The 17,208-nt window shown below is 47.0% G+C and overlaps 1 protein-coding gene across 1 annotated transcript in view; it reads left to right on the top strand.

The window, feature by feature from the left end:
• The window catches only part of Acss1 (acyl-CoA synthetase short chain family member 1), a 47,186-nt gene extending 30,310 nt beyond the window's left edge, over positions 1-16,876 (top strand). Inside the window, exons 6-14 of the mRNA XM_005072550.4 lie at positions 4,017-4,164; positions 5,247-5,384; positions 6,378-6,470; positions 7,524-7,636; positions 7,947-8,073; positions 8,794-8,921; positions 9,043-9,106; positions 13,585-13,703; positions 15,219-16,876. Of these exons, the coding sequence (XP_005072607.1) occupies positions 4,017-4,164; positions 5,247-5,384; positions 6,378-6,470; positions 7,524-7,636; positions 7,947-8,073; positions 8,794-8,921; positions 9,043-9,106; positions 13,585-13,703; positions 15,219-15,398 (1,110 nt within the window). The 3' untranslated portion in view covers positions 15,399-16,876. The remainder of the gene's footprint in view (positions 1-4,016; positions 4,165-5,246; positions 5,385-6,377; positions 6,471-7,523; positions 7,637-7,946; positions 8,074-8,793; positions 8,922-9,042; positions 9,107-13,584; positions 13,704-15,218) is intronic.
• Positions 16,877-17,208: the final 332 nt, after the last annotated feature.

The following is a 17,208-nucleotide window of genomic DNA, read 5'->3' as shown; positions in this document are numbered from 1 at the left end:
GTGCTATCATGAGGCCAGGGTTTGAGCCAGGTTTCCTGAGAGAGCCTTAAGTCCCAGTAAAATCTTGGCTGGTGTCTTAGTCATTGTTTTATTGCTGTGAAGAGACACCATGACCAAGGCAGTTCTTATAAAGGTAAACATTTAATTGGGTGCTTGCTTACAGTTTCAGAGTATAGTTCATAGTCATTGTGGTGGCGTACAGGTAGGCATGATGCTGGAGAAGTAGCTGAGAGTTCTAAGTCCTAACCCATAGGCAGAGAGATAGACTTGATCTGGTGAGGGCTTAGAGTCCACCCCCAATGGCACACTTTTCCCAGTAAGACCACATCTCCTAGTCCTTCTAATCCTATCAAAGAGTTCTAGTCCCTGGTTACTAAGCATTCAAATCTAGGAGCCTATGGGGGCCAGTCTCATTCGAACCACCCCATTTCACTCCCTGGTCCCCATAGGCTTGTGGTCATATCATAATGCCGAAGTATATTCAATCCAACTTTAAAGGTCCCCATAGTCTATCATGGTCTCAACACTGTTTCAAAGTCCAAAATCTCTGAGACACATCTTAATTATAATGCCACAAAAAATCAAAATAAAAATCAGATCACATACTTCCATCACAGAACAGCATAAAATATACATTACCATTGCAAAAAGGAGAAAAAGGAGCATAGTGAGGAAATACTGGACCAAAGCAAGACTGAAATCCAACAGGGCAAATTCCAAATTCTGTATGTCCATGCCTGATGTCAAAGCACCTTTCAGAGCTCCAAATCCTTACATCTTTGTTGACTGCAATACTCTTCTCTCTTTTGAGCTGGTTCTGTTTCCTATTAGCAGCTCTGTTTGGCGGGTATCCCATCTCTGACAACTCCTACATCTTGGGAGCTCTAACATAATCCAGGCTTCACTTTCACAGCTTCATGCAATGGCCTCTCTCAACCTCGGTTCAAGGACACCTCGACACACACCCCTGGCCTCAGCAGCTTTTCTTAGCTGGAGGGAGAGTTCACAACCCACTTCTTGTATCCTTGACTCTAAAGCCAGCATCATGTGGGTGGCTGAAGTTGCCAAATTCTGCTGCCGCTGGCATTGTAACTTGACTCCCTCTTTCAATTACATTTGTATCAACTTTCTGTTCTTGATGGTTCTCTTTGCTGCTTAATTCCTTTACACAAGTTGGAAGCTTCTCCGGGTGAGGTCTTGCCCTGAGACCACTCGATTCTATTCAGCATCAGGCTTTTCTTTAAGCTTTTTATCTCCTTGAGCACAGGATTTAGCTCCAACATCACCCTTCCAGGTACTTTTTCTCCTCAAACTGTACATTTTGTATTTCTCTTTATTCAGCTTGCTACTTTTCACTAAACACACACACACACACACACACACACACACACACACACACACACAGTGATTAATAACCACACAACAGAATCAATACTAGGTGTAGGGGAAAGCTCACATTCCCTGGGGGCATGGACAGGGGGTATGTGGGACAGGTGAGGAATAAAAGGAGAAGGGAAAGTAAATCTCTCTCTGTCTTGGACACTGGCCACTTGGGAGGACAACAGAGCTTCTTTTCAGTAATTGATTTTTAGATTCAATAAAGTATCTTAGACTTCCTTTTCAGATAGCATTATTTCCATCATCAACTAGGCTGTCTTGAAATCTCCTCTACCAAGGTCATTAATCTGACACTCTCTAATTTAGTCTTAGGTGGATTTTTAGGATAAAAGTAAAAATCAGCCTTATTTTTTGCCACAATATCACAAAGATGGTCTCTAGGCAACTTACTAATGCTCTTCCCCTCTGAAACTTCTTGAGCTGGGCCCCCACAGTTCAAATCACCCTCAGCACTGTCTTCTATGTTCCTATTAGACTGTCCTGTTAAACTTTGTTTAAAGCATTCAAATGCTTTTCTAGTCCAAAGTCCCTGTCTTCCATATTTTCCCAACAAACAGCATGATCAGGCCTGCTATAGCAATATCTCAGTCGCTGGTACCAATTTCTGGCTTAGTGTCACTGTTCTATCGCTATGAAGAAACACCACAACCAAGGCAATTCCTGTATATATAAAAAAGTGTTTAAATGGGGGCTGGCTTACAGTTTCAGAGGTTTAGTCCATTATCATCATCGTGACAAGGAGCATGGTGGCAGGGTGGCATTCATGACACTGGAGATGTAGCTAAGAGATTTACATCTGGATCCACAAGTAGTGGAGGGGAAGTTGGGCCTGGTCTAGGCTTTTAAAAATCTCCAAGCTTATCCCCCAGTGACACATTTCCTCCAACAAGGTGACATCTCCTAATCCTTCTCAAATAGTGCTTGCCCTGTGCTCAGATGACAGTACATGCTAGGGTCCTTAATGATGCTTGTCATAGTTGAAGGGATCTTTGTGTGTGCTCACGCACAAGGGTGCATGTTTTAATATGCATGTATGTGTTCACCTGGGAGAATGTTTACATGTGTATAGATGTATGTGGATGAATATAAATGAGCATATTTGTGCACATGCATGTGATCATGTGTTTATGGGTGTTCCCATACACATGGGTGCATGCTGATGGTATTGAGGCTGCTAGGGAAGAAGATGGTTTGCTGTGAAGGGTGATAGAGGTGTGAATGACATTGGGGCATGCAGTGGAGTCATAGGCCTTCCTGGCTGCTTGGCCTTTTGGAGAATGACTGCACACAGCCCCCGGTTTTCTGTAAAGAATTCTGGGGAAAGAAATCTCCAGTCCCAAGACAGATAATTTAGATCTGAATTGCTTGCATAATTTTTTCCCTCTTGAGTGCTTTGGGGTTTTAAGATTAGAGCACCTGATCCCTAGAACAGCGAAAGTGTCTTCTTTCTCCAGAGTGTCCTTGCTGGCTTGTAGACATAACTCTGCAAGGGTCTGGTTGCTCACAATCTTTCACAGCTGCCTGCAGACTGCTGACTCCTGGAAAAACTGACCCTGGTCTGTGGCATCAGGAACTGGGGACTTCCCAACCAACGATTGAAAATGGTCTTGTGGGGGACAGGGTCTTCCCTTGGCTGGCCTGGGACTTTCTATGTAGACCAGAGTAGCCTCAAACTCAGAAATGTGTCTGCTTCCGAGTGGATGGTCTTAAGCTGTGTGTCACCATGCCAGCAAAACTTTTTTTTGAATATACATAAATCCAACCAAATCCAATGCATGTTCCAATGAGTTACTATAAAATGAACATCACCTTGGTGAAGAAATAGACTATTAGTCCTGCAGAAGCCCCTTCAACAGTCACAGTCCTATCCTCTGTAATGTGATGCATCATTGCCCCATGTTCCTTTAAAGGTTCACACCAAAAGCCACATCCCGAGAAATATGTATTCCTGCTCATCGCAATAGTTGGATGTTTTCTTTATCCTGTGGGTTCCCCTTATCCCTTTCATTTCCTTATAGTTTGTCTACAGCAGCTAGTCATTTGTCACTGGGTCTCCCTTCAGCAAGGGGAAGCTGATGGTGCTAAATGGGTGCTTGTGTTTGATTTTTAAAAATTTTTTAAATATTATAAAAAACAGTGGTTTTTATGCCAGATTTTTTTCCTTTCTTCTCTTGATGTTACAGGTTGAACTTAGAGCTTCATGCATGACAAGCCTGTACTCTACTGCCAATATGCATTCCCACTTCAAGTTGCCACCCCTTAATTGTACAATGAGATGAAATGGCACCACTGTGTTCATTCCTGTTTCAGGACACGGGGCATCACGTATAAACACCTGAGCAACTTCCTTCTGTAGCTCAGCAAGTTTTTCCTATGCTCATGTACCATGTACTGTTTGGTACTTGCAATGGTCATACTGCTGCTGTCTGGGTTGGTGGTTCTGTCTTCTGCTGGGCTGTGTGGGAAACCTCTGCAGCCATCACTCACCTTACTCCTGGCAACTGTGTGATTGTGTCACAGTTACAGATTACTGTGCAAATGACTGTGTCTTAGTGGTGGGTAGGAAAAGGGTGACTTGGGGAAGGCAAATTCTTCAGGGTCCTTTTCTGTATCCATAGCTCGTGTTTGACTACCAGCCAGGAGATGTCTTCGGCTGTGTGGCTGACATCGGTTGGATCACAGGACACAGCTATGTGGTGTATGGACCCCTCTGCAATGGAGCTACCACGGTCCTTTTTGAGAGCACCCCAGTTTACCCTGATGCCGGTGAGGACCAAGAATTCTGATGAGGCTTGCTCTAGGTAGTGTGGGAGGGATCTCAAAGTTGGAGGAAAAGGTCACAGAAGCCTGGAAGCTGGGATCTGGCAAGAGAACTTTTCTTGTGTCCCATTGACCAGAATTCAAGTGGATACTAGAGATGCGAGGCCATGAGCCCTGCTAGGTGAACTGGAGCCTAATGTTGTGTGAGGAAATGAGAGAGGGCTGATCAGGGAGTACTCTTATCTCAAAACTGCCCTTTTCACTTTTACTGCTCCTTTATTGGAAGCTACCCGCTGAGAGCCATCACTTTTATATTCTCCATCTTGTATCTGGACCACCCCACTTATCTACATCTTGAAGCCTGAGCCAGCTGCCCATCTTTCCCTCCCTCCTTAGCCTCATAGCCCAAGCTTTCAGGACCATACATGGCTTGCACTTTGAAGATATGACCTTATCCTGCTGTCTTTGGTATTTCTCTTACACAACACAATATTCCCAAATATTTGCTTTAATGTAGTCAAATTGCAGAGGCTCTGCTGCTGGCCCTTGCCGTAGCACACTGCAGAGTTGGGGCATGAACTTTTTCTTTGATGCCTCTTGGTCCCCCCAGCTGCACTCAAGGGAGCATAATGGGGTGATAGCAGGGATGGAGGGTCATTGCTTAAATGCAGCTTCAGAGAATAGTGTGAGCTATGGAGTTTCAGTATCAAGTGTGTGTTCTCTGGGCACATGACTGCACACATACCAGTGGCTATGTTGTTACTAAGGGAAGATGAGTCATTTCTTTGGGGTCCACTTAATCACCACTGATCAAAGTTCCATGTCATTTTTTTTTAAAACTTGCAGCAATGACGTCTGAAGCTGATCCCTGGCTAGCTCACGTGGAACACCTCACGTGAGCTGTCATCCAAGGTTGGATGTAGAAGCTTCTGCATGCCACCTTGTAATTAGGGGGTTCTCTGGGACCCCATTCTTCAGGGATGGTTATTGCTCCCTTTCTATGATCATACAATAAACCCAGCCCTTAGTAACTCTGTAAAATAGGCCGTGCTTGGTGGGATCTTTGACTGATCACAACCCTTTTGTAGGTCGCTACTGGGAGACAGTGCAGAGGCTAAAGATCAACCAGTTCTATGGTGCCCCGACAGCTGTCCGGCTGCTACTGAAGTATGGGGATGACTGGGTGAAAAAATATGACCGCTCCTCCCTGCGCACGTTGGGGTCAGGTGAGCACAGTGCTTAGAATGGGCGTGGGGCTCTGCTAGATAGTGCTGAACCGGAGAGTCCTGATAGGTGACCAGCAAGAGGGGCACCCCATTGTGTCAGCAGTAGTTACTCTACAGTGACGATCAAGGGTTGTGTGCTAATCCTGGAGCTTTCTTGACAGACACTGAGAAGTCAGGCCACAAAATGCTAGGGCACAGTACCTCTTTTCAGAGGCTTAAGATCCAGTCAAATGTACAGATGCCAAGAGCCAGGTTGATACAGACTTTCATACATAACACAGATGACCACTAGAAAGTAGAAGAGAATTTGGAAGACTCCCTCCAGCAACCCCTTACTATGACCACTGTAGAAGTTCTCTTGGAATGTATTCTTATGTTCTGAACTTCATATGGATGGTGACATACAAAGTGTTGTCTCAGGTAGTAATGGTCTGCTTATTTTCATGGCTGTATGGTATTCCACTGTATACATACACCACAATTTATCCATTCTGCCCTTAAAGGCAGTCTCTTTCTGGCTGTGATGAGCAAGACTGGCATGTATCTCTCCTTGTACATGTCCATTTTTTGGAGTCAGGTTCTACTCTCAGTTCTGTGGAATGAATGTCAGGAGTCAAAATTTCAGGTATTGGGGTAAACATATCTCTAGCTTTAACAGATTCTGCCCCTGAAAATTGTCCAAAGTAGTTGTATGGGATATACCCTCTTAAATATTACAGCAAATGCACCACTTGCTCCTCAGAAACTCTGTGCCAGATTCAGCCTGCACTGTGGGTGATACTCTGGTTCCTCACGTGGTGAATATACCTCATCATAACGTATATTACTCTGTTGACCCTGGACATGGGAGCACAGGCCTTTCCAGGCTTTTTGATGTAACCTTCAGGAAGGTCACAGAGCTGTTCCTAATAATTTATCCCTTTTGGCTTCAGGCCTTCTTGAAGACTGCTAGTTTTTAATTTGGAAATAATTCTTGCTCTTGTGTGTGTTCAGTGGGAGAGCCTATCAACCACGAGGCCTGGGAGTGGCTCCACAATGTCGTGGGTGATGGCAGATGCACGCTGGTGGACACTTGGTGGCAGACGGGTGAGTGTTCTTAAGTGGGGGTTGGAGCAGGCCTGGGGACTAGCTGGGGACTGGAGGGGTCATGCATACGCAGCACCAGGGTTCATGCTCTCAAGTGACTGATGACGCTCACAAGGCCCATGTCCCTTCAGCATGCTGTAGAGCAGAAGGCTCAGAGGTACAGCCTGGCTGCTAGGGGACGTGTGACGCTTTCCTGAGTCTTGGTGTGATATGCTTCTTCATATATATACTTTTATTGAAATTAGAAAGAAGCTTGATTCTTATAGCCTCTGTGTGAGCACTGGAGTAAGGAGGAAATGAGGCGACACACTAGGGCAAGTGCCTGAGGCCAGTGGACTGGCAAGTTCTCGGAGTTCACTGTCCTTTGTAGGCAAGGGCCCTTTCCTGGCTTGCTTCCTTCCTTTTTAACTTTGGTGCAGCGCTGGGAGTCAAGCCCAGGGTCTCTCCTATGCTCAATAGTTTTCTGCCACTGAGCCACCCCTTTCTGAAACTTCTGAGGAAGACAAGTCCTTTTGTTGGAGGGATCCAGAGTCTAAATTTAAATTTTAGCAGAAAAAGGAAGTTTTCAGGGGAAGAGGCCACCACTATACAGTAACACAGCTTTTGGAAGTCTTGTGTTTCAAGTAGCCAGCGTGAGGCAGGTTCAAAGAACAACTCTTGTCTGTGTTGGAAGACTTGAGACAACTTTTCACAGCGGGCCTCATGAGATGCTGCCATACACGCTGATAGATGCAGGTGCCAGAGAAATGGCCACACAGACTTCACCATTCATTGTGGTGCGTCAACTAGGTCCTGGCTTCAACTGCTCATTTCTTTCATCTTCCTGTGCAAGTAGGTGGCCTTTCCCCCTTCCCTATTTTAAACACAGGCCGGACCCAGTGAGGGCCTATTAAACAGAGGGTAGCACCCACACCCAACTGCTGATTGCAGAGCTAAGAGCTCTGCTTGTGCCCACAGCAGAGGAGATTGCAGTCTTAGCCTAGATGGGCACATTCTGGAACCTGGTCATCCCTGGTTCTCAGGTCAATTGGTGTTTCTTCATCCTTCCTGCAGAAACTGGTGGCATCTGCATCGCACCACGGCCCTCGGAAGATGGGGCAGAGATCCTCCCGGGTATGGCCATGAGGCCCTTTTTTGGCATTGTCCCAGCACTCCTGGATGAAAAGGTGTGTGGGGTCCTGCTGAGGTTGTCCCCTGCACATAGGCCTTGCTACTCATCTGGCAAGCCTTCCACACCCCCGGCTTTCTGCCCGTTGCTGAGATGCAGGCTTTGGCCCCCGGAGTAAAGGCCAAGTCCTCACACACTCCCTGTAGCCCCATCTTAAACAGCACTGCTGATGACTGCTGCAAGCCAGTGCCCTCATCAGACTTTGCCAGAGGGAAAGCTCTGGACAGTTCTGTTCAGTGCCTCAGGCCAAACAGTCAGGACTCTCAGAGCTAGCCAGGTCTCTCATGAATGTCTCTCTTCATCTGTAGGGCAATGTCGTGGAGGGTGGTGACGTCTCTGGGGCCCTGTGCATTTCCCAAGCTTGGCCAGGCATGGCAAGGACCATCTATGGTGATCACCAGAGGTTCATAGATGCCTACTTCAGAGCATACCCAGGTGAGCAGCTAGGGCTCTATACTGTCTCCATAGATTCCTGGAATCATGTTTCCATAGATAAGGGGACTGGTTAAACTCATGGCAACTGAGTGTAATGTGACAGCTCTATGGAAGAGAGTCTGAAGCCCCCTTGCTTCCTGAACTTTACTTATCTTGAGTGGGGTGGGGTGGGTATGCCAAGCCTCTGTAGGGGTCAGGGTGGACATGGGTTTATCCACTAACACCTGCTCCTGTGTGGGATGGACATATTGGTATATACTGGGAAAATGAGTGAAGAAACATGCCTAGGAAGCTGTTGCAAAGGCTGGGTGTTCTCATAGTTTGTATTCCTGTTCTTCTTACATTTCTTTTGGGTCCTGGGTTGGAAGTTGGTTGACTGCCATCATCTTTGCCTCACTGAAACTTGCAATTCCCAGTCCCAAAGTTACAGCTGATGTTCATATTGATGGGGCCATCCCAACTGTGCTAATGTCTGTTTTCTGCTCCCTGAATGTTTGCAGTCTTGACATCAGTCATGGGATGTAGTCTCAGTGCCACTTGCCCTCTCTTCAGTGTACAGCCTGGCATCGCCTAGAGAGGTGGTTTTGCATTAGTTGCTGGAGGGAGATCACAGAACAACCCAGCCCACCTTCAGAGTTAGCTTCCAGGGTGGGGCTGGACCATGGACTGTGCTGGGGCTGGTTCAGAGTCCTTGGTACTGAATTCCCCACTATGGTGTAGGTTATTACTTCACTGGAGATGGAGCTCACCGGACTGAGGGTGGCTATTACCAGATCACAGGGCGCATGGATGATGTCATCAACATCAGTGGTCACCGCCTGGGGACCGCAGAGATTGAGGATGCAATGGTAAGCTCAGCTTGCCTTTTACTTTGCCTGGAACTATAATGATGCCTCTGTTGACCTCAGAGTCAGGCTGGGATTGCACACCCAAGTCACCTCAGGGCCTTTTGTCCTCTGTTGTGCACAGGCTGACCACCCTGCTGTTCCAGAAACTGCTGTCATTGGGTATCCTCATGACATCAAGGGAGAAGGTAAGTGCCCCCTTCTCTCTACTCTGGAGATTCATGCCCAACAGGATACCCCAGTAGAAGGAACAATAGGTCTCTGAGGATGCAGTGAAAGGCCTTTATGGGCCATACTGTTGCCTTTCTGGTGAGGAAACTGAGCAAGGTAAGCATTGAGGGTCTGAGCTATGAAATGTATGAAATGCCTAGATTTGCTGATCTTAAGGACACTAGGCCACATGAAGCCTTGACCTATTTGGCCCCTGGCTGACCTAGGAAGTCTCCTCTGTTCTCTGTTCCTAGTATCTACTGGGCTTGCTCACTCTTCTCTCTCTCTCTCTCTCTCTCTCTCTCTCTCTCTCTCTCTCTCTCTCTCTCTCTCTCTCTCTCTCAATTCCAATCCCAGTTCCCTCTCCCTCCTCATGCCCTCCCCTTCTTCCCCACATCCTACCTCCCATCCACTCCTCAGAGAGGGTAAGGCCTCCCCTAGGATGTCAACTAAGTCTGTCTCCTCATCTCCTTGAAGCAAGACCAAGCCCCCACCCCCACCCCATGTCTAGTCTGAGCAAAGTGTTTCTCCATAGAGAATGGACTCCTCAAAGGCAGTTTATGCATTATAATTAGATCTTGGTCCCACTGCCATTGGCCTCATACTGCCTAAGCCATACCATTATCTCCTATATTCAGGGGTCCTAATTCAGTCCTGTGCTGGTTCCCCAGTTGACAGTGTGGAGTCAGTGATCTCTTACTAGCTTGGGTCAGCTGATTCTGTAGTTTCCCCCATCATGGTCTTGACTCCTTTGTTCATATTATTGTTCCTCCCTCCCTCCGATTATACTCCGGGAGGTTGGCCCAATGGTTAGCTATAGATCTCTCCAGGGCACTTTCTAAGCCCTATGCATGTCCTGCTGCCCACCCGCCTGCGTGGTTTCAGCACTCGTGCCAGCTCTGCAGCTACCCTACCTGTGCACTGCGCTGTAGCAGGCTGTGTGTGAGACGCTGGGGAAGCTTCATCTGTGACTCCACTGCATTTTGACGTGGCAAGGGAGGGCAGGGTAAGGTATCAGAATGATCTTAAACCAATGATGTGTTGCTTTAATCCCCTGTCTCCACCCCGAGTCAACCAATTCCCAAGTGGCAGTGCCTGGAAACACTTGAGTGTTGCAATGGCAGGTCCACAGCACTCAGAGTGACCTGGTCATATCCTAAGTCCGTGTGAGGTCATTTCTGCACCAGATGACCTTGCCTTCCCTGCCCAGTGGGATTGAGTGTTCTCTCTCCACTTAGGGACATTCCAGGTTACAGCTTTCTCCAGCTATCACCTGCCTCTTGTCTACACTTCTGTGCTGCTGTATTTACTCAAACAAGTTAACTTTTTAAAAAATGTCCTGGCTAGAACCCAAGTCCTCAAACATGCTAAGTTTGCAGTCTACCACTGCTCCGCAGTCCCTCAGACAGGACCGTTTCTTTTCTGTATTTTTATTTTATGTCTATGGATGTTTTGCCTGCATGAATGTCTGTGCACTGTGTGTGTGCAGTGTCCACAGAGAATAGGGATTGCACGGGTGGGGCTAGGGGTGAGTGGGACATTGGATCTCCTGGGACTGGATTTACAGATGGTTATTAGCTGCCATGAGGATGCTGGGAATAGGAACTTGGGCCTCTGGTGGAGTGGCTGGTGTTTTTTTTTTCTTGATTTTTCGAGACAGGGTTTCTCTGTATTGTTTTGGAGGCTGTCCTGAAACTCTCTCTGCAGATCAGTCTGGCCTCGAACTCACAGAGATCTCAAGTGCTGGGATTAAAGGCGTGCACCACCAATGCCCGGCTAGTGGCTGGTGTTCTTAATGCCTGAGCCATATCTCTAGTAGCCCCATCAGACACTTTCTTTGAATTGACTTGTTGAAAAATTTAAAAACCAATTAAGTGCTTTAAAAACAGCATCCTTCATTACCATATAACCAATGTGCTGATGCGTCTGTGACCTTGTTAGGGGGACACAGGCATGTGGGAGGGCTGTTTGGGAGTCTCCAGCAGAGGCAAAGTCTAGATAGCATCAGGTTGGGGAGTGGTTAGCAGTGAGAACAGTTCCTCGCGGGTGACTGTGAAGGTACCTCATCTGATTAGGGACCTGGACCACTTTTGGGGTGCCAGCACTTTATATCTCGGAGGTCCAGTGATCTGCATCACATTGGTGCTGCATTTAGAAGCTGTGAAGGTTCAATTTGGGTTTCAAGACACTGTCAGTACTTCATTCCTGAACTCAAGAGGGCAAAGAACCGCTAAAAGCAGCCTGTGGCCCCCAGGCACCTTCTGCCTTGCCTTTGGGTATTTATTAGCCCCTGATGAGCCCCAGAAAATATGAACAAGGTCAAAAAAAGCTGCGCTGCAGAGGGATAGCTTTAGATTAGGCGGGCTATGCTGGGTTGTGCTCTGCCTCGGCTACTCTGCCTGTATGTGGGTTCTTCAGGGGCACTCCCAGTGTGGTGTTCGATGCTTGACACTGTCTGGGCCTTCTGGTCTCTTCCTGTTCTGGCAGCAGCACTCAGCATAGGTATTGTCAGCCCCTGCGTGCTTACAGGACTGCAAGGGAAATTTACAGATAGTAAGCATGATGCTAGGTGTTGTATTGGCTTCTAACAGATGTGGAATACACAGATAGCCCATTCACAGCTCTTAGTTAATGTCAGGCTCCTTGAAAATACTTGCATGTTTGTTCCCACTCCGTCTGAGCAATGGAAGCCTCTGGCTGTAGTTTGACTAGGACCTGAACACTGTGGGCTTTGGCCAGCCTCTGGTCCTGCTGGTTTATGACCGCTTGGACCTTGCACACCTCTGTCTGGCTCTTGGTCTGCTCTTCCACCACCCCTTGTCCCTGCCTCTGGAATCCATAATCCAGGTCTGTCTCCAGTGCCACATCAACTGCCAAGATGAAACAATGCAGTTCTTCCCTCTGAAGTGCTCACAACTTGATAGGGTGGGGACAGAGAAGCTGTCAGTCATTCTCAGAGACTGAATACTATAACTTGTGGACAGAGTCAGACAAAGTATCACAGAGTGTAAGTTAACCAAGCTGGGCTTTGAGGGCCGAATATGAGTTTTTCAGGTGGAGATGGGGAAGCCTTTGTGGTAGCAGTTTGGTTCACTACATGCAGATCATAGCCTGTGCAGGAAACAGCCATTCACCAACATCTTTATCAAGCACGCACCCTACTCCAGGCATGGTTTAGATGCTGGAGACACAGCAGTGAATGTGAAGTAGGTGAAGCCTCGGCCACCATGGATCCACCTGACGGGGTGGTCAGGGAACAGAAAGGAGAGACAGACACTGAGCAGTAAGCATGGTCTGTGAGGAAGTTCATAGTGTATGTAGTATGTAAAAGAAGCTCAGGGAAGGATACATTTGGAAGACGGGATCCGGTGCAGAGCAGACAAACAAGTGACTGGAGAGCTGCACAGAAGTACATGAACTCTTCATGAGAGGAGGGGCAGTGTAGGGCAGTAGGGAGGACAGGTCATCAGAAATGGTGGCAGGACACAGGGCAAACAGCAAGAGTAGATCCTTGTGTGGCAACAGGAGCCACAGTACATCCTCTCTAGAACTCTCCAGGATAGTGAAAAATGTTATCTTGTGTTTGTACTGACACATGCATTCACCTTGCAGCCCAGTAGAACTTTCTTCTGTGATAAGAGTTTGAAGGTTGATACTGTCCAACACAATAGCCCCAACACATTCAACAAGCAATTGAATTATGGCCATGCAATGAGAGAGAGAGAGAGAGAGAGAGAGAGAGAGAGAGAGAGAGAGAGAGAGAGAGAGAGAGAGTTCACACTCATGCATGTTTGTATAGTGCATTCATGTGAAGGCCAGAGGCCAGACTCAAATGTCTTGCTTAGCTCTTTTCCACTGAGTTTTTGAGACATGGTCTCTCACTGAACCTGGATCTCACTGATTGGCTAGACTGGCTCCCCAGCAAGCCCCAGGATCCTCCTCTCTGCCTCTCCAGGGCTAGGATTATAGGCATGCACCACATGCCTAACTAGCCTTTTTATCTAGGCGCTGGGGGTCTGAACTCAGGTTATTATCCCCGTGTGGCTCCTACTTTACTGGCTGAGCCATTTCCCCAGCCTCAGGGAACTCATTTCTATGTTAAAAAGCCACTGTGCTAAGGAACCACAGTGTTGTTGGGCATGGACCCTTGTGTTCGCCAGTGCACCGCTAGACAATCTTGCACTGATCTCCAGACAGCCCACACCAGGCATTCTTTCACAGCCCAGGGAGCAGAATGTCGAGTCACATGTCTGTGGTCACACACAGCCATCAGCACTGCTGCTGTGTCACGCTCTCAATCATGCATGACTACCCATGCGGGAACAAGGACAGAGCTGCTCTTGGGGGTGCTTTCACTTGGAGTGCAGTGGGAATGCTCCTTCAGGGTTGCAGTAGCTGAAGCCTGTTGCTACTTTGTAACCATGTCAGGACTTAGAGACCCTCGTTCTCTTTCCAGCTGCATTTGCTTTCATTGTGCTGAAAGATGACACCAGCGATACAAACATGGTAGTAAATGAACTCAAGTTGGCAGTGGCCACCAAGATCGCCAAGTATGCCGTGCCTGACCAGATCCTGGTGAGTCAACTCCCCCTTGGGGGATAGCATTGCTCTCTTTAAATCTCCCCTGCTTCCCACAAATGTCAAGTAATGGTGAAGTTTCACAACCACGAGGCTCCTTTTCCACCAACATCAAAACTGTCATTAGTGGTTTGGGTTTTCCTGTGTGTTTTCCTGAGAATGGGAAGGGCCATAGCATTTGAAGTTTACAGCACCCACCTGTTTAGGACACAGTCCTAGGCAAGGCTAGATGCTTTTGCACTGTATTTGAAAGCTGGCTTCAGGTACAGGACTGAACGGTAAGGAGGATAGATTTTTCTTTTCTTTTTGTGGCGCTAGGCATGTGTTTATTTCCCATCTCTGTGACAAAATGCCTGGAATAATTAACTTAAATGGTGGGAAGGTTTTACTTTGGTTCACAGTTACAGTTCATGGTTGGTTGGTTGGACTGTGTTTTTGTTTGCACACACACTGCTTGTTTTGGTGTGAAACATACGGCAAACAGAGCTGCTTAAATCATGGTAGCTGAGAGGGAGGGAGGAGCTAATGTGTCCTTCAAAGGCTATTCTCCCAATGACCTAGGTTTTTTCATTAGATCCCACCTCCTAAAATTCCACTATCTCCCAGTAACAGGACAAAGTGGTGATTACACTTTCAACATAGTATTTGGAGGGCATTTAAGATCGGAATCATGAGAGTATTGAACCCAGAGACTTGTGAGTGCTGAGCATGCGCTCTACCACTGGGCTATACTCAGCCCAATTACAGATTTTAAAGATTTGAGAGTCAGGGAAAGCACCAGGTCCTCCAGCCCAGCAAGGAGTCAAGTTCCTGCAGGAAGGCCTGGGTGACCCCAGTCTCTTCAGGTTTTTCCTACCTTGACTGAACCTCTCCATTGTGATTCCTGGGCTTGGGATCCTCTGAGGCAGGAAGAGCCCAGCTTCATATTGCTCACACTGCTGACCTATCCACTGTACTCATGACGCGAACTATCTCCAAAGACAGAGTCATTGCTAAAAATTTATATACATGGAGCCCTGGGTTCAGTCTCTAGCTAGTACTATCATCAACACACACGCACAGACAGAAAGACAGACAGACACAGACACACACACACACACATAGACAGACAGACAGACAGACAGACAGACAGACACACACACACACACACACACAGCTCTTAAAGTATTAACATTTGCTTCAGATTGTAAGACAAAATTTTCTGCTCAGTGGCTTTTACACAACTAAGTCCCAGGCTTGGGATGAGTAGGAACCTACTCAAGTACAGTGGAGGTAAACAAAACCCAGCAGTCAGACCTGGAGGGGTTAGCAAAGCTTCCACACAGGTTAGATCCTGTCCTTCAGTGTCAGGTTGCAAGACCTTACTTGGCTCATGTGTCAGACAGCTGCTGTGGAGTCAGTCTTCAGTGAGAAGTGTTATCCTCCACAAGAGAACTCTTACTCTGTCGGGTGCGGGGAGACACTGGGGACAGAGAGCACTGTCCAGACCCTAACACCACCCATCTTTGTCAGGTGGTGAAGCGTCTCCCCAAAACCAGATCTGGGAAAGTGATGAGGAGGCTGTTAAGGAAGATCATCACCAGCAAGGGGCAGGATCTAGGGGACACCACTACCCTGGAGGATCCCAGTGTCATCACAGAAATCTTGAGTGCCTTCCAGAAGCATGAAGACCAGCAGGCTGCTGCCAAGTGAGGTGTGCCTGCGTCTATGCTCACACAAGGCTGTGGCTGACCCCTGGCAGTCCTCAGGGGAAGGAACCTTGAAGGTGGTTTGTTTCATCTGAGCACATGATCCATCTGTGACTCCTCAACTATCTTATGTGGGGCCGAAGCCCCCTTTTCCTCCTGGGGCCCAGAGAGCTGCCTCTGGAGGGTGAGGCCTTTGTCCTACATCTGGTTTCCAGAATGAAGTTGTAACTGGCGGTGAGCCAGCACAGGGCGGCCAGAGGACTGTTCACCACTTAGCTCTAAAGCTATCACACTTTCTCCAGATGTGTCTAGATACAAAATACAGATGTTTTATTTTTTGTACTTTTCTATTTGGGGAGAATAACAGAACACTCAAGTGTAATGTGAATGTTAACATTCTCTCTCTCTCTTTCTCTGAGGAATTGGGAAAAATCTCCCTCTGTCTCCCCAGGGAAGCATGAAGATAACAGAGTGTACTTTTTATTAGCATTTGGTGCGCTTGAGGTCCAAATCAGAGATGTTTGTGCCTCTGTCTTACACATGACTGTCCTGATCCTGGTAATCAGAGTAGCCACGTTCACTTCCTGTGTCTGTTTCATATTTGGTTCATTTGGTTTGTGTTATAGTACAAACTTGGCAATTCTTAGGGTTTTTGTGTTAGGGATCACACTCAGGGCCTTCTGCACATTAGGCAAGTGCTCTACCTCTGAGCTACACACCAGCACCTCTAACTCCCAAGAGACAGGGTGAATGTTCTCCCCTTCACTTGTAAAATCATTTGGGTTTGTTATCTGCAAAGAGTGTCTTTCCCCGAGGTGCCTCTTAGTAGGAGATCACCATTGCTTCAAATAAATATGTGAAGTTGTTCGTGGGAGTCAGTGAAAACTCAGGTGTCTCATTAATGTTCTGGGCTCCTGAAGATTCTGCATGCCTTTTCTTTTGTAGCTGGGGCAGTAAGAACCACTGTGGTCCAATGATGACACTTGGTGTTCCCAAGTAATCCCTCTCTCAATGTGCCTTTAGTCCTTTGGACATTGGTAGGTGATACAAATTGTAATGCCATGAAAATCTTATTTTGTAGCTATGTGTGGCTAAGCATGGGAGGCTTGAGAGTGTGGCGGCTCTGTGAGCAGGGCCCCTGGGGTGGAGGAAGGCTATTCCATCTGGTCCACAGAACTTCACTATATTGGTGTTTCAGGGGTATCTTAGTTACTGCACACCTACTGTGGATTTAACCTGTGATGACTTCTTGGGTAATGGGGTAAATATGCTGATACTTCCAGGAGGTAGAGTGGTTGTAGTACACAGGAATATTGAATAATAGTCCTTTGTTACAATCGGCAATGAAGAGCCATGTGTTAGACTTGGTTGACTATAGTTACTTTGCCCTTTAGGAAATGGTCTAGATTTCCAGGTTGTTGATACAAGCTCTCAGAATGATCTATAGAAATAGTCAAATAAAGCTCTATTTTGTTCACTCTTTTTATGGGATGTTTTTTGGTGGGTGTTGTTCTATTTTGCTTATTTCTAATATTAGGGATTGAACCTAGGGCCCCATGAATGCTAAGCAAGCACACACCTCAGATGTCCATGCCCCCAACCCTACCCCCACAAACATAATCCTAGGGTAAAAGCTACAAGGGGTCTATTCACTTAAAAGATATCACACAAAAAAGTGTTGGTAAGTGTGTTCATATGTGCGTGTGTGTTTTCAAGTGTGTGCAGGTGCCCTTGTGTATGCAAATGTGTATACATGTGTGTGTGGGTGTACATGAGAGCAGGGAAAACTATCTACTTTTCTTTTTGAGACAAGG

The sequence above is a fragment of the Mesocricetus auratus genome, unplaced genomic scaffold (assembly GCF_017639785.1).
Source record: "Mesocricetus auratus isolate SY011 unplaced genomic scaffold, BCM_Maur_2.0 Super-Scaffold_100004, whole genome shotgun sequence".
Taxonomy (NCBI): Eukaryota; Metazoa; Chordata; class Mammalia; order Rodentia; family Cricetidae; genus Mesocricetus; species Mesocricetus auratus.
The sequence above is the reverse complement of the archived record's forward strand: the minus strand, read 5'-3'. Positions and strand labels throughout refer to the sequence as shown.